Source organism: Pantherophis guttatus, chromosome 6 (assembly GCF_059756535.1).
Source record: "Pantherophis guttatus breed Tessera chromosome 6, ASM5975653v1, whole genome shotgun sequence".
NCBI classification, from domain to species: Eukaryota; Metazoa; Chordata; class Lepidosauria; order Squamata; family Colubridae; genus Pantherophis; species Pantherophis guttatus.
The window spans coordinates 79,624,371-79,642,087 of NC_142068.1; the positions used below are offsets into that span (position 1 = coordinate 79,624,371).

Genomic DNA, 17,717 nt, shown 5'->3' on the forward strand with positions numbered 1-17,717 from the left:
AGGATTTCATACAGTTCAGAACTAATTAAAGATATTGCCAACCCCAAGTTATCTTGTGATTTCTAGGCTCTTCTATGTGCTGATTACCTTGTGAAAATTAGCTGTGGACACAGCAACAAGTTTTATAAATAAAACCCAATGGTATTTTATCTCCGTAATTTAAAAAAATTCTAACCATCCCACCTATACTGAGTTGCCTGCCATCTTTTAAAGCCAATATTTGTAAGCAAGTCATCCAACCACAGTCCTGTTACATATGCACAGCAGTAGCTGAGCCTCCGAGTCTATGCTTCCACTAGTGACAGTAATACAACTTAACTCTTCAAATGCAGGACAAAATAATATTCTGTGTATACATGCTTAGTATTTTATCTCCCAAATGATTATTCTTAATAACAGAATTAATATGCATATTCTTAGCATCTGCATAGGAGAAGGAATTATGGACATACTTAAGAAGCATGCATCCTTATTGTCTATTGGTAGCTCAGGATAGGAGACTTGTTTATTGTAATATAAAGTAATTACCTATTTCTTTTAATTTGCATAGATAAAATCAATTTGGAATTTCATCTGACTAGTTTGTACTTTTCAATGATGAAATTGCAACACTCTACTGTATTCAGAAGTATCAAAGTTATGTTGATGTAATTCTTGAATCTTGAGACTCATATGTTTTTATATACAATAGTTAAGTAGATACTCTGAAATATCTTCTATATCTAAGGGTTGCAACCCCAGAAGGCAACATTTGCAACTTCTCCAGGATAATGGTGACAGGATTGTTCAGGCTACAAGAAGGAGGGGAATGTTGCTGAAAATCACTGTAACAAATCAAAACTGTGACAACTAACTAGTTTAACTAATTTAGATCCATTTAACAATTTGAACAAGGCATTACTATGTAAAAGATGAAACAGAGAACAAGAAGATGCCTTTGAATTGCAATTTAAATTCTATTCTATTTTACATTTCTAGTGCCTAAGGGATCTGGAGCATGTTTCATTTTATGCAAGCCAAAATGTGTGAGTTAGAAACATTGTTTCTAAGTGATTACCTGCAAACAATTTCTTGAAATTATTCTTAAAATGAATAGGGTAATATAACAAAGATTCTTGAGTGAATTTTTTGCAAGAAGAGACAAATACAGATGTTTTCACTGGAGAATATTTTTGAAGTATAGAACTTTCTACACTTTAATTTTGTACCTTCTGTCCAGGAACAAGACTCTTGGACGAGAGTATAGTGAATCCATCTCCAGGTCCATCATCGGATGTTGAATTTGATGCTCCTTCTTTTTCATTTTCCTTCTGTTTATTCTATTAAAATAATATACATACTCAGAAACAGAAAAGCTAGAGAAATATTTGAAATCCAGAATCTATTTCAAATTGTTCTTTAAAATTTTCATATAAATAATACTATTTGGTAATGTAATTATACAGGAGGCTATTTTTCCTAGTCTGGATCGTATAAAACCAGACACCACACTAGAAGCCAAAATCATGATCACTACGTCTGATTTACTTTGGCTATGTCAATGATGCTAGGAATGGTTAGTGGAATAATAAGAGGCAAGCGAAGAACATAGTGGCTTGATAACTTATACAAAGATGAATATCCAACAACTGTAAGAAGCTGTGCTTGACAGGGTAGCATGGAGAACACTTGCCTATAAAATCACCAAGAGTCAGACATGACTGAATGATTAAAAGAACATTTTTTTCTAGTGGAAAGAAATATTTTGTAAATACAATAATGGAGGAAAAATTCAGACCCATGTACATATTTATTTTTAAGGTGGGAAAATTCTAATAAATTGAACTGATGTCATGTCACTTTATATTTGGATATGATTTTGTATGAAATAGTCTTTTTGCACAAATTGCTTACTCCCAGAGGCAAAATAATAAAAAAAAAAACATAGCTAATGCTTTCTCTAATGTGGTAATTTTTTATTTTGTATACAAGAAATGTTTTCATATAATAGATCATTGTGATCAATGTGAGAAAAACTTCACTTTGCAAGGAACTTAACATCCCATGAGTAAAATTATGTTGTGGCTTTTAAGTGGACACAGTAAAGATAGTGGAGAATATATGAAGCTCAAGACTGAACTGTTGGGTTTTTTGTGTTTTTTTAGCTGTTTTGTTTTTGTAGATATATCATCACCAGGCTCAGTTACAACACCAGTGCAGTGGGGGAGGGCAGTGGAATTTGCTGACTGTTCATATATAAAACATGTCTTACCAGCACTGATCAAGTTACTGTTTCTTCCTTGATTGCTGTTGTTCATTTGGTGCTGGTTCTGATTTATCTGGATATTGGTTAATGGATATGTTATGAGGATGGATGTATTTAAAGTTATCTGCCTAACCCCAATTGTTTCCTTGGCCTCAAGTTACAGGTAGTCCTTGATTTACATCCATTCGTCTGATGACCCTTTGAAGTTACAACGACACTGTAAACGTCACTGAAAAAAGTGACTTATGACTGTTTTTTGAATTTTGATCATGGGGATGCTGCAATGGTCCTAAATCATTTTTTCCAGTTCCTTTGTAACTTTGGTCACTTAATGAACTGTTGTAAATCAAGGACTATCTTTATTAAAAAATTTCAGCAAGCTGGAAAGCCTGCTCTAAAACAAGCATAACAATATCAAATTATCCCAGTGTTCCCACAAACACATTAGGTCCAGGCCTGAGGCCTTGTTAACGTTTCTCATATTTTAATTAGACTACTAAGAATGAAAATATACTAATGTATAACTTTAATGGAAAAACTTAATTCAACCGACAACCCCAGGAAGCTTGAAACAAAGCAGACGATGCCTGTACTAAAATGCCCGAATGTTACTTAATTTTTTACAATATTGGAGTCACTGACCAGAATATATGTATTTGCTTATGGAAAGGACAGAGTTATTTTCAGATTAAACACCCTCAGAAAATGAATTGTAACTTAAAATTACAAGATATACAAGTAAGCCCTTAAAACAATATTCAGTACATAAAATAATTAAAATAAATTTAACCAAAAAGCAAAAGCAAGTTAAACTTCAATACTATGCACAGTACACTAAAAGTAAAGGAGACCCAGATAAATGTTTTTAAATTCTTTCTGAAGGCCAGCTGGGGTCCTTGGATAGTTCCTAGAGAAGAATTCCAAGTACGAAAGGCTATCGCAGACAAAACCGTCCTTGATACCCACCAATCTTATAGTTACTATTCATAGGTCAGATAACAGGAAGTGCAAGAACTCCTTCAGATAACTTACAGCAATGCATGGCCTGAAAGGGTAACTTCAGCACTTTAAATTCAGCCTGAATACAAATATAGCATAGTATAAGTGTAGTGTAATCACAATACCTATAAACATTTTGGCTACTGCACGCTGCACCAATGATAGTTTTAAGACTGGTCTGAAGAGCAGACCCACAGATTACAGTCTAACTACAGCTGGAAAGCTAATCAAAGATGGTAAAAAGCAGTTCTTTATAAGCCTTCAAAATGGGTACACAGTCAAACATGCATCTGCCTAGCCTTCAAGAGCATTTCTTGTTAATACATCTCAATGGTTCATCTTTCCTGCAGCTTGGAATCTAACATTCAGTAACTAGCTTATTTCATGGCCTATGAACTCAAATATAATATAAACACTGAAACTATTTTCTATTTAGAACTCTGAAATAGGTTTGTTAAGAAAATAACTGCCGTGCTCAGTCTCAATAAAACAAGAAAGTACAACATTCTGGCTCCTAGTAAGGTCAGGGAACATAAGGCAGCCAACAACTCACAGATAATTGAAAGCAGGATCTAAAGCCAGGCCATACACAGAATCCAGCTGACAGTCATGGCATCAAAGACAGTCAGGAAACAAAGGCATGTTCCAGAGTCAGTCCAAGCATCAAGGGACAGAGTTGGAGTGAATCAACAGAAATCCAGTTCACAAAGGAAGGCTATAGCCTAGTAGGCAGACCTCATTTCCAAGGCTAGGTGCTGGGAACTAAGGCCAGAGCTCCTGGAATCCATGCTTTAGCTAGCCACCATTAAGATCTTTAGAAGAAACTCCTCTTTGCGACTAAACTTCTGGCCCAAGGAACCCTTTAATCCTGAGAAGTGCTGCTCTTTAAGCATATACTCAGTGGTGGATTGCCCCCGATTCAGACCGGTTCTATAGAACCGGTAGTAAAACCAGCGGGAGGCTCCGCCCACCAACCCTGATGTCATCAGGAAGCTTCTGCGCAGAAGCGCACGCACATGTGAGCAAAGCGGCCCTGTTGCGAACCGGTAGTAAAGGTAAGTAGAACCCACCCCTGCATATACTTAACCTTTACTTTTCAATTGCCTGCATACAGTGGGCTGACTCATCCAATTCTGACAAGGAACTCTTGGCTTCAAATTAATCTAAGTCTACATTTAATAGTCTAGAACTATACCTAATTTATGATTCCTGGACTCCAGTTCAGAATTTTATGACGTGGAAGCTTGATGTTCATATTTATTTTCTGATGAGGATTTTTAAAAAAAGAAATATGACAAATTGATATAAACTTGCATGGTTCTTTAGAATAGTTTTACTGGATTTAACAATTTTCATAACTGAAGTGATTCATTGAGGATTTTTTAATTCATATATGGAAATAATTAATCCAAAATACGTATTATAAAGCTCAATATATTAAGCCTGGGATCCTAAGTATACTCCTTGGAAATAAGCATTGTAGAAGGCTTTGAATTGCATCTAAAGACTTTTTCATTGATGAAAAGAGATTTATCTGGTGGCAGGCAACTTCCATATCAGATTTATTTGTTTGCTAAGGAGGGTATTAAAACCTGAGCAGTCAAAGGCATTCATAGGTTCAGTTTTATATAGGGGTTCATGGCACAGACAAAAATAATATATTATATCCTGCCCATGGCCTTTTGACTTTGTAGAGAAAATATTTTTCATCCCTTCATTAGCTGAAGAAGTTGTCCCTCTGATTTAACTTGCAATGGCTCTTGGGTCAGTTAACAACAAACAATAGTATTTAGGAAGATTCTATTGAGGAATAAAGCTTTTATAACATCTGAAATAAATCTGGTTAAAACAAAGTAACCTTTCAGGAGTGAGCAAGATCAAGTTCTAAGAGGACACCTATTTCCAAATTATCAAAACTGATTGCTTTGAGTTCTGCTTACCTTTTTAGGTGTCCGAGCTTTACCAGTCTTTGCTTTTTTCCCACTTTTCTTGGCCCCCAAAGGTTTTCTTCCTCTCTTCTCTGGAGTGGGTGAAAGGATAGTATCAGATTTGCTTTTGGTGCCTCGTTTTTTGGCAAGAAGCTCTGGATGAATTCTCGGTAGAACACCTCCACTTGCTATAGTCACTCCCTTTAACAACTGTTGAAAGAGGCAATGCAGAAAGATTGAAAACATCTGAATACAATTTCTTAGATTTAATTAATTTAGTCTAAAGAAATGTGTTCATGGCATTTATAAACAACTATACAAAACTGAATAATATGCAAATTTGAGTAACTACGTGTATCCTAAGTTCCTTTCAGGAAAAGTAAGACTGCATTAGTAAAATAAAAAGACAATGACTTGTTTTTATTTATACTGTCCCTTTTATAGAACAATAGAGAATTAGTTCCTTTCAGAGAATATCATGGATAAAGGAAGGAATTACATTCCCCTTTATAACAGGAAAGTACAAGTAAAGTAGGGCTACCATACCTGAGATTTAAAAATCCAGACAACTAGAGTCTAGTTTAGTTACTAAACTATAGCACAGATGTAGAAAAACCTAAGTAAATGGAATTTTCCAGTAACTATACCCTAAGGAAAAAATACTAATATTACAGTACTATGTTCTGGCGCTGCTGTACTTGCCTATATCATCAGTTACTATCTATTCATGGAATAGTTATATAGGTTCAATTTGGCAGCCTTGTAGCATGGCTTGGTTGGTACTGGATACAACTCAAATTACTTTAAGGGGAAATCAAAAGACCATGCAAGCAGAATGCCCCGATGTCAAAATCCAAGTATTTCAAGGCAAATATAACTCCAACCAACAATAACGAAATACATACGCACCATAAAACAAAGAACAAGGAGGCACAACAATAACTACAGACACTACAATCATTAGGAAGCTTAGTGCCAGATTTAAAAAAATATAAATAATACTAAAGAGAGTATTTCTCATGGGCCACATATGGCCCTTGACAGTTAGTAATACAGCCCCACAAGATTGTAGAACTCCTGTTGAATCATGGATGTGAACTGAAATGAGATGACCCTGGAAAAGTTCAAAAATGTCTCCTAGTACTTAATAAAAGATGTAAGGTTTGTTGAGCTAAGACAATGATAGCAAATGTAACCACACATTTCCATTAAGTGCAACATTGTCAAGAAAACCCACTATTTCATTTTCAGAAAGAATCTTTTTTAAAAATGAAGTTTATAAAAAAATTGAGAAGGAAAATAAAGAGTTTTAAAAACATCCAGAACACTTGCTTCTTTTTTTTCACTTAAGCAACACAAAAAGTTTAGTTACAATGCATGCTCTAGTCAGGAAATGTTCTAACAAATCCCACAGTTTACCAACATGATTGAAAAATCCATTAGAATTTTAAAAGAGCCGTCTGGCCATAATTGGAACACAAAAAGAGCACAGTAATATATAATAAATGCAAGAAGAAAGTTAAAGAATGCAAAATGTGATTTGTGTTTATTTAGCACTTCAACTTGTATGCAACTCTATTTCCAATGACTCTGAACATTTCTATGAGTAAACTTTAAAACAAAATATTAGTAGACTATTGGATGAGAAAATAGTTTAAAAAAGAAAAAAATATGTGCAGAAAATCAGAATCTCTTCTTTTCATCTATTAGCAATATAAAAGATTGTGTCCATTGCCATCAATGACAGAAATAATACACAAGGAAAAATGTTACTCAGCAAACATGAGGGAAAATAGAGAAATGAAAAAAGTACCTGAATTATTAATTTTAAAATAAAAATAGATTTCAAGTCAGCATATGTAATATAGTTACAATATCCCAAGCCTTTTTAAAACAAGATAACTGGAGAGTAGTATTTTAACATTATATTTGTTCATCTGGAAATAAATCTCATTGCATATCTCTCTATTCCCCTGCCATATTAAAGACTAATAACTGTATTTTGGCATATGTGTGAAGCATTTAAGGTGCTATAAAATTATAATCTACTTCATGCTTGTATAAAGTGGGTGCCATGGCTCAGTGATTAAAAACAGAGCTTGTCAGCTGGAAAGCTGACAGGGTTTGAGACTCGAGTGCCATGCAACAAGGGTGAGCTTATTATTTGCCCCATCTCCTGCACAGATAGCAGTTTGAAAAAATGCAAATGCAAGTAGATAAATAGGTACCACTTTAGTGGGAAGATAACCGCGTTCCCTGTACCTTGGTGTATAGTCCTGCTGGCCACATGACTACATTGTCTTTGGACAATGCTGGTTCCCTCAGCTAAGAAACGGAGATGAACATCTCCCCCTAGTGTTGGACACAACTGTACAGGAAAACCTTTACCTTTTCATGTTTGTATAGCATTTTATGTCTGGTATTGGTTCACAAAGATACGCTATTTACATTGTAAGCAACTAATTGTAAATTTGCTCCATGCCTACTGCAAAGCAGCTTGATAAAAGTTACAAATGTTTTGAATACTTTCAAAAACAGAAAATAATATAGTAGAAGCTGGTTGAGTCATAAAGCACCTTGCTTGATGAAGCCAGGAGAAAAAAAATGATGATTTAAATATATAAATATTCTGTATTTTAGGTATTGAGGGAGTTCAACCTTTCACTTAGTGGCACTAAGTTAAATTTAGTGGGACTAAATAAACTATTCTTATCAACCAGCCACAGTGGCTTAAAAATACTTAGGAGATAACACAATAAGATATCCTTTACAAATAATCCAGAAGGCCTACCTGATTTAACTCTTCATCATTAGCAACTGCCAGAAGGATGTGCCTTGGTGCAATTCTTCCCTTTTTGTTGTCTCTTGCAGCATTTCCAGCTAATTCCAATATTTCTGCTATAAGTAGAATGCAATCTCAGTTATAAGTATATTGCAGTGTTATTGCACTAAAATGTATCTATGTGCAGTACGTTATATAAGTATATATCACTAATATTAAACTAAGTTTTCTTTATTGAAAGAGATACATTAAAAATCCCCAAATTTGATAGGAGTATCATAGAGCTATTAACTAATACAGTCTTGTGGTAAAAGTAAGTTTGGCATATCTTTTTAGAAAATTTGATTTAGGGTTTTGGGGAAAATTATAATAAAAATTCTCAAAAGTCTCATCAAATTCAAAATGCAACCTTTGTACAAAAATATAAACATCCAAATGTTGATCTTCCACCAATAACAACTTTGAATGAAATCTCCTATTTTAAAATTATGTTTTATAAGCAGTTCTATTAAAGTTAGAACTTCTCAACATTTTCATTAAATTGTTGAAGGCCAGTTGAAAGACATAAATCTTTATCCAACTGAAGTGCAATTTCTTATCTTTATAGTATAGCCCAGGGGTGTCAAACTCGATTTCATTGAAAGCTGCATCAGAGTTGTGTTTGACCTTGTGTGTGTATGTGTGTGTGTGTGTGTGGCCAGCTCAACATCACTCATGTCGGGGGCGCCTGTGGTGGCCCGGGGGGGGGGGGGCTGGGGGATCCATTCTCTCCAGCGGAGGAAGGCAAGACCAGGGAGAGGGCCAAACCCTTGTCCTCCAGAGGAGCCTCGCTGTTCCTCTCAGGCCACATGGAGGATCCCTGAATGGCGGTGCAGGTTGTCCAGAGCCCTAGGCAGTGGAGGGTAAGCGCCCAGCCGCCCTCAAACTCCCAGGGCACCGGGACCCTACAGCCCAGCTTTCCTGAGGGGGTGCCCAGCTGCGCTTACCTCCTCGAGGCTGCTGCGCTCGCTCTCCTTGGCCAGGTTGCTCATGGTGTGTGTGGGAGAGCAAAATGTGTGGGTCAGAGGGAGGCCCACTCCCTCTACACGCGAGGAGACCCGGCTTTGTAACCAAAGCATCCTCAGCAATACGATAAGGAGAACACCAAGCGAGGTGAGGAGGAGACAAGGGGATGGCGAAAGGGCAGCAAGCCTGCTGTGGCCAAGTGCTAAGGCGGGACTTCCCTCAGACCCTTCCTTCCTCTCATTATAATCTCTCCCCTTCCTTCCTTCCCTTTTTCTCTTTTCTTCTTTTTCCTTCCCTCATTTTCCATTTTTTCTTATTCCTTCCCCTCTTTCCTTTTTCCTTCCTTGCTCTCTTACCATTTTTCCTTCTTTTTCTTTGTCTTTCCTCTTTCCCTTTCTCCTTTCCTGTCCCTTCTTGGATGCTCAAATGCAAAAAGGGAAACATTTCTCGATGCCACCTTGCCTTGTGATCAAATGCCACGTTTGCTAGTAATTTGTTTTGCTAGCATGCTGCCAGCGAAAACAGAGCTCGGGAGGGGCGCAGGTGCCTCCCCGAGCTCCATTTTCAGCTACGACGGCCTCCTACAGCACTCTGCCAGCCGCCACCAGGTCAGCCTTGGCCGGGCATCACGGGCCGGTTCTTCGCTGTTTCCAGGGTGGCCCCGCGGTTGACATCTAAGCACCCTAATCCTGGTATAGCCCAATTCAGATATTACTGAAACTAGAATGGTTCCTTTGTGAACTCCAGTTAAATCTTACCCTCTTCTTTTACCCAAATGATGACAGCAGGGAGATAGAATAATCTCATTCTTTATTATTGCATAATAACTATAATGTATATGGCTTTCTCTTCTGGCCTGAACATGCACCATTTTTAATGTATTTCTCATGGCCCAAAGCATCTTGCCTTTGAGTGAAAAAAATGGATGGAATATTTAAAAAGATTAACTAATATTTGTCCTTTTTATTTTGTAGTGCACAAAACATGTTACAAAAAGGATAAAACATACCCTAATGGATTCATACTACTCACATTGTTTTGTTAAAGGCCTGAATTCAATCACAATTTATACTGCAAATACTTTAATGATTCTTCTTCTGTTGTACAGCTTAATTTCCCAAGATACCACGCAAGGACCTGGTTTAGCATATCATCATTGTAATGGAAATATGCACTTACCTGCCAGATATTCTATGACAGCTGCCATGTATACAGGAGCACCCACTCCTATCCGATACTTGTACGTTCCTTTCTTCAAGTACCGCATCATTCTTCCCACTGGAAAAATAACACCTGCTCTGCTGGAGCGTGATATTTTGCTCATTTTTTTCTTTCCACCTCTGGCTGACATGTTGGCGGTTTTTCAGGGTTCTGGTAGACAATTGTTTTTGTTTGCTCTAATAAAAAACTTATAAATGAAAGATGAAAACAGGAAATTATGAGTATATAATGACAGCCATTCTGCACACAAAACAATTTAATGATCAAAATTGAAAGTTTCATGCAAAAGGCAGGTAACAGATTTTGACTAAATATATAGTATATGATGTGATATTGATTGCTCCAACCACATTATAGAGTGAAGAATCTCACAGTGCAAGAATATTTCAGCAGCCAGTTTTCTGGTCACAGTAATCATATTTATTTATTCAATTATTTTAAATGTTCACTTGTCAGTGATTCTTACATGCCCAAAATGGACCAACTTGTGTACATCAGAGAGATATCAACACCTTGGGGAGATTGTAAGATTTGTAGAACTGCAACTCACCTTCTCCCAAAAACTTTATATGATTAGGGAGTAAAATGACCACAAAAAAACAAAAACAAAAACAAAACAAAACAAAACAAAAAACCAACCCAAAAACCCAAAACAATCCATGTGTTGAGTAGAGAGCAAATGCTGATTCCTACTTGATAAATGCTGAACACATGTGAGGGGGGATGGATTGGACAGGTAGTCCAAATAAAAAATAGAAATTCTGTTTCTTAAAAGCTGCATGCAAATAAACATTTGGGAGACACAGATTTAACATGAAGGGTCAATAAAACTACACCTCATGAAATTGTCTTAACTATATCTACTCTGTCAGACATGGATATTTACAGTAAAAATACTGGAGTGGTGGTAAGCATTAAATTATTTGCAAATATTTTTTTTTATTTCTAGCTTGCATATATTTGAAACTTTGTAAAAAGCCTTAACCAGCTCCATGGCCCTCCAGTATATCATCTAAACCTGGAATTGTACATTTCAGTGGGTGGGGGGAACAAGAGTTTTCTATCTATCTATCTATCTATCTATCTATCTATCTATCTATCTATCTATCTATCTATCTATCTAATTTATAGCAGCCCATCTCACAAAATATGACTCAAAAAGTATTCTGTCTCAAAATATGAGACTAGCTTCATATTTTAGTCACAGACATTAAGATTGGATTAATCCTGAAAAAATAGAGCTATGCTAGCTCATTTCTTATTTTTTGTTACACCAACCCAAGCACTCGGGCATATGCATATATATTTAAAAAAAGGAAAATACCAGGATAGTGAAAACAGGAACAGATAAAGTATGAACAATAGTTGCATTTCTAAGTGTAACAAGCTTCAAAACAAGCAACTAAATTCATGTTATTTAGATGTTAAGTCCTGTGGAAAGTAATGTCCTCTACACACATTTAGTGAATCTTGTGGGCAGACAGCAGTTGGGCCTATTGGCCCCAAAAATTTGCAAAAGGCTCTTGGCCATGCATTTAGTGGAAGATGTGCTCACAGCGCCAAGCAAGGGCCTCATTTTGTTGTTGATGTGCATATTTGTTTTCTGTATAGATGGAACCTTTTTCTAAATAGCCAGGAGTCTTCACACCAGAAGCAGTTAGGTGGTTAGCTTCCTTAGATATTGAATTATAACATCTATTCCATTTCAATTCAATTCTAATATTGAATATTATGCTGATTTTATTATGATTTTATCTTAATCTAAAATTTTATCTCCTCTACTTGTATTGTCCACATCTTTATATATATGTGTGTGTATACATATACATGCAACACAACACACAAACACTTTTACTTAAACTAAATTTGTTTATCCGTGATTGCATGACCTCTGTAGATGCCATATGCTAAATAAATAAATAAAATAGCCAGGAAGAGGAAGCAATGCAGTCGAGGCTTTTGTCTTCTGCTGTGAGAGATTGTAGCCAGGTATTAAAAAAGGAACCGGCTCATGTATTACATAAATTTTTATTTATTGACTTATACCCTACCTATCATTTTGCACAGCTCATAACATTCCCTATTTTCCTTACAACAATTCTGAGGTGGGGCATCTCTATCAAATCCTACAGCCCTTGGCACAGGGAGTAGGGTAATATATATTGCACTTCTTGATTTTTTAAGTGTTTTAGATTTTGCCTGACCGTTAAAGCAGGCCTCCAAGGAGGCTATATTTTATTTTTATTTATTTATTTTGTCAAGGATGTATTAGGTAACAGAACGTAAGTATAAACATGTTTATGAATACATGAAACGGATACGTATAAAAGGGGACATTAGGACAGGGCACGTTGGTGCGCTTATGCCCGCATATTGTGAAGAAACAACGCTCCCCTCCCTTTTCCCCCCCCTTAGACGGAGAGTGGGAGGACTGATAAGGGTAAGGCTGGGAGGCAGAGGGATCCTAAGTCCCATTTCCCCCTCAGGAGACCCCCGCATTGTCCTGCCTCCGAAGGCGCCCCTTAAGAGAAGCTGCCCGATAAAGGAAGCGCGGACCACGCCCCCTCCCGTGCCTGGCGCGCGAGGGGGGGGAGGGAGGGGGGGCTGAGCAAAGGAAGCGGCGCGCGCGCGCTCCCCGGGAGGACGGTTGAAAAACGCGCGCTGACAGCTTTGGGATGGGAGGGGGTGATGGAGCGCGGCGTTCGGAGAGGGGGGGCGGCCTCCAGGGAAACCTGGTGCTGGGGCTCGCGCGAGGGACGGTGGGAAATCAAGATCGTTTCTTTCCCGCGCGATTGCCGCTTTTCACCCCCCCCACCTCCTCCTCCTCCCCCGCCCCCTTTCAACCGCTCGGGCGGGCTGTGAGGGGAAGGAAGGAAGGGGAAAAGCAGAGGCGAGGCGGGCTTCCACTTCGTCGCCGGAGTTGCGGGCAGGGCGAGCGCTTCTCGGAGGGTGGCTCCTGCGCCGTTAAACCGGCTCTTTTCCCCCCCACACCCACCCACCACCGACCGAAAGAGTATCCCGGAAAGGGAAGCGCCGGGGAAGTGACCTCTTCTCACCCCGCTCTCCCTGGGGAGGCAAGCGCGGTGTGGGGGAAGAGGAGGCGAGAAGAGGTCGGCGCGGCGAACGGTCGTGAGGTGGCTGTGGTGAAGGGCCGCCTTCCACCACCACCACCCCGCTCTCCTCGCGCCCGACGCGGCATCCCTCTTCCCCCCCCGCTCGCCCGCCCGTTCGTTCAACGACCCGGCTGCCCGCCAACCCGCTTCCCCTTTCAATGAACTAGCCATGCTACGGAGGATGGGCGGGGGCGGCTCGGTCCCCTTACCCGGTCCGCCTCCGCCGTTTCGGAGCCAGAGAGGGGGGAGTGACGGCGAAAGGCCTCCGCCGCCGCGCATCAGCCGCGTCCGCCGCTGGCGGTTTATTTTTTTTTTTCCTCCGCCGCCCCCCTGTCCCCGCCCCACAGATCACCTGCCCCGGCGGCCGCCGCCGCCTCCTCTTCCTCCTCCTCCTCCTCCTGCCGCTTCGGTCCTGCGGCGCCGCCTCGCGCTGCCTGCTCCCCGTTCGCCGCCTGTATTGTATGGTTTCAATGGCGGCAGCTCTGGAGGCCGGTGGTAGGAAGCGGTGGCGAGCGGGGCGGGGGGGGAGATCTTTCTCCACATACCACCTCTAGGAGGAGTCACGGCAGCGCGGTCTTCGGAGCGCCCCCGCCGCCAGCCCTGGTATATAACTCTCCCGTGGCTGTGTGGGCAGAGCCGTGAAAGGGGGCCAGGTGGCCGAAGTCCGCCAGCCCAAGGAGGGACGATGCGGAGAGAGCAGCGGGCTTCATCTTGCCCTTCGCTGCAATGGCTGCCTGGCAGAGACCCAGCCATCCGCTCCGCCGCGATGCGATGCTGCTCCTCTCTCTCCGGCGAGGTTGCTTCTCGCTTCTCGGCCGCGGCTCCCAGGAAGCCGCTTACCCACCTCGAAGAAAGCCTGGCTCGAATAAATGGGGTTGGTTAGTTCCGGAATGTCGGGCGGGGATTTTGGGATGCTGCAAAAAGATCTCCCAACTTGACTGGAGATCTATTTCGGCGCATCCCTCCTTTTAGGTTTAGAGGCGCGCTTTACAGCAATTCATGCCTTGTTTTTGTTGGAGCTCTCCTTCACTAAAAAGACCAGTCCTCATCTAGCCACAGAACTCATTCAGAAAAACAACTTTGCTCAATTCTTATTTATTGCAAGTGTGGAAAAAGAAACTCTTTTCATGTTTGAATATTGGTAAACTACAGGTTGAAGTGATGTTCCTTCTAAGACCATTCAGATTCCTGGGTTAATAACTTGTGTGCCAAGAACAGAAGGGTTCATGTTAAATTGAGTGTACTCTTTTGGGTTAAGTTAGGTTAGAATAGGAATAGGAATAGGAATAGAATAGAATAGAATAGTTGGAAGGAACCTTGGATGTCTTCTAGTCCAGTGGTCCCCAACCCCCGGTCCGCGGACCGGTGCCGGGCCGTGGAGTACCTGGCACCGGGCCGCGCAGCGGCCGGGGGACATGAACGCGGCAGCGCAAAGGCTCCTGGGCCGTGCGCAATGGGCCGTGCGCAAAAGCTCCTGGGCCGTGCCCCCACCCCTGCGCGCACTCAGCGGGCCGCGGCGATAAAAAGGTTGGGGACCACTGTCTAGTCCAACCCCTACTTAGGCAGGACACCCTACACTACTTCAGACAAATGGTTATCCAACATCTTAAAAACTTCCAGTGTTGGAGCATTCACAACTTCTGGAGGCAAGTTGTTCCACTGATTAATTGTTCTAACTGTCAGGAAATTTCTGCTTAGTTCTAAGTTGCTTCTCTCCTTGATTAGTTTCCACACATTGCTTCTTGTCCTACCTTCAGGTGCTTTGGAGAATAGCTTGACTCCCTCTTCTTTGTGGTAGCCCCTGAGATATTGGAACACTGCTATCATGTCTCCCCTAGTCCTTCTTTTCATTAAAACAAGAACTTATTTAGTTCCAATAGATTTCTTAGTTTCGTGTTTTGACAGAGATAGCTACAGGCATGTACTTTAAACTCTGTTACAACAATTACTTATTGGATATGTAACAATTCTTATTGGAGCTGTGCAAATCTTAAAGAGGTGCTTTCACAGTGCAGAGAGGCACAGATGAAGACCTGCTTTTGATAACCAGTCTTTCCACTTCAGAAGTTGACTTTCCTTCTCTGCATACAAACCTTTTGGCTTATATTTTAGCAGACTGCAATCCTCTTGAAGAGTTGACACAGTTTTATTCTATTCCATATTTTACAAACTATTGAAAACACAATTTTACTAATGTACAATTAGTAGGAGAGAAATGATACATCATCAACCAACGACTTATAACACACGTTCTTAAAATTCTGTCAGTTTTGTACAGCTGGAATTTGATTTCTATGTTTATTGTAAGTTTGTAAGTTGCTCAGGAGTCATTCTAGAGTTGAGCAACTTTGGAATCTAAAAAATAATGCTCTTATTCAGTTATCATTTTGATTGTTATCCTGCCTCTCCATCCAACTTATCCAAACAAGATCGGATATATTATGCTGTTGAAAGATCCACACCTCTAGGATGAACTTTTAACATGCAGATCTATTCTGTGCAACACAAGCCTCTGGAATGACCCCTTCCCCAAGCGTGATGTGGCTCCCATCCTGCTGTAATTAAGGAAATTATTAAATTTCTGGCTACCCTGGGGAGAGGCTGATTGGAGCCTCCTTTTGCTTGCTTTGTTTTGGTCTTGTTTTGAACATTGTGCTTTTCTTGTCAATTGAATCTTGTATATGTGTATTGGTTCTTGTAAGCCTGAGTCATTTGGGAGTTGGCCAGCCTGTAAATAAAATAAATAATAAATAACAAAAATTGTTAATAAAATGTGTAGTGCTGTCATATGTTATATCACTTCCTCTGCTATAGTGATCACCATGTGGATTAGAAATTCAGTTGTAGAAAATGCTTTCCCTGTTCATAGAATATGAGTCAAAAAAAATCAAATTTGAGTAATGTAGTGTTTAAGAATAAGGCTCTAAAATTTATGAACACATTTTGTGTTACAAATTTTAATGCCATTTTGGGTTATAAAATTTGATACCATACCCCACAACCGCTTTTTCTACTAGTTCAGTATCTCACTTTATGCATATTTGTTTGGTGCAAGGTTTTCAGGAACAAATATAAGAGAAGCTTGTATTTTGACATGGGTATCTTAAGATATAGTTGGGGAATTACAGCACAGGAATTGAGAACAACATTCAATGATCAAATGGCCATGAATTAAATAAACGAGAGAGATTCTTTATTGCAGTAATTGCCCAATTGACATAGCAAAGCACGTAAGGTTAATAGTAGAGCTGTGAATCATATTCTGACATTAACTTAGAAGTACCTGCCACATTTTTGAACTATAGCAAAATTTTGCAAGATTTGTACCTGTTTGAGAATAAATAATCCAAATAAAACAAATCTGAGTGCCCTTAAAAGTTATCAAAGGGGTTACAAGATGAAAATGCATATCCTTGTAAATTTAGTATTGTAAAACACTATGGCCTGTGGTTTTAATAGAAATAGCACTGCAAGGGCAAAGTAGTAAGCCAGGTTGAAATGAAATTGCAATATTTGGGTTGATCTAGATTTTGCTTAAAAAATGGATGAATTTTAGGCAAGGCTGATAAGTATTGTCCCTTCCTATAGAGGTTCTCAATCACCCAGGTCATGGTTGTCCCAAAGGTGTTTTTCAAAGGCAACTGGATGTTTTTGAGTTTTTTTTTCTCTTGAAAATGTTTTACTTCTCATCCAAGAAGCTTCTTCAGTTCTGAAGAAGAGCAAGAGTTGAAGCTTCTTGGCTGAGAAGCTAATTTTTTCAAGAGGAAAAAACCCCCAAGAAAATCCAGTTGCCTTTTGAAACCTTTGGGTGCTCCTTTATGTCACCTGTGCAGACAAGCACAAGGTACTAGGAAGATGAGGAAGGCAGTGCAATTGTTCCTCTTCTAGAATTCAAGGGCAGTGGTTAAAGTAAATCTCCCCTCGGTCATTGCCCTTTATTCAAGCATGGCACATCCAACCTGCCAATCAACACTTCACCCCAGCTTTCTGGTGCTTCCTTTATTTCCTCTTAGACATACTGCTTTTGTTCCACATATTTTGGTCTGGATACAGACTACTCAAACCTGACTGTCCCTGCATGAATGTACTCTTATAGCTGCTAAATCCAAGCTGTTGGAAATCAATTTGTTATCAAGTCCAAACATTCCATGAAAAAATGATGGACTGGAAGTACACATTGGAATTAAAAATTGTTATGAGAAATAACAACCTCAGATGTGTTAATAATACCTCTGGTGTAATAACAGGCTTTATATTCTTAGGCTGAAAAATTCACAGCAATTGTAGCTGTTACCATGAAGTGGAGACATCTGCTAGTCATACTTTGAGAGTTTTAAACTAAGTACTGAAACATTAAACTTCACACTAATAAAAGTATTGTCAAGCTGTAATACTGATGTAGAAACTGGATTTCAGCAAGCCTA

The 17,717-nt window shown here is 39.6% G+C and overlaps 1 protein-coding gene and 1 long non-coding RNA gene across 3 annotated transcripts in view; one reads left to right on the forward strand and one right to left on the reverse strand.

Moving 5' to 3' along the window:
- The window catches only part of LOC117677985 (uncharacterized), a 4,990-nt gene extending 3,068 nt beyond the window's left edge, over positions 1 to 1,922 (forward strand). The window contains exon 3 of the long non-coding RNA XR_004594873.3: positions 32 to 1,922. This is a non-coding gene — a long non-coding RNA (uncharacterized LOC117677985). The remainder of the gene's footprint in view (positions 1 to 31) is intronic.
- MACROH2A2 (macroH2A.2 histone) overlaps positions 1 to 14,160 on the reverse strand; it is a 19,679-nt gene extending 5,519 nt beyond the window's left edge. Inside the window, exons 1-5 of one of the 2 annotated variants that reach the window (XM_034438629.3) lie at positions 13,646 to 14,160; positions 10,139 to 10,367; positions 7,964 to 8,070; positions 5,185 to 5,382; positions 1,209 to 1,319 (exon numbers count right to left, since the gene is read on the reverse strand). In XM_034438629.3, the coding sequence (XP_034294520.1) occupies positions 1,209 to 1,319; positions 5,185 to 5,382; positions 7,964 to 8,070; positions 10,139 to 10,310 (588 nt within the window). In that variant the 5' untranslated portion in view covers positions 10,311 to 10,367; positions 13,646 to 14,160. Of the gene's footprint in view, positions 1 to 1,208; positions 1,320 to 5,184; positions 5,383 to 7,963; positions 8,071 to 10,138; positions 10,368 to 13,502 lie in introns of both variants that reach the window. The other variant, XM_034438630.3, reaches the window with a different exon arrangement.
- Between the last annotated feature and the right edge of the window lie 3,557 nt (positions 14,161 to 17,717).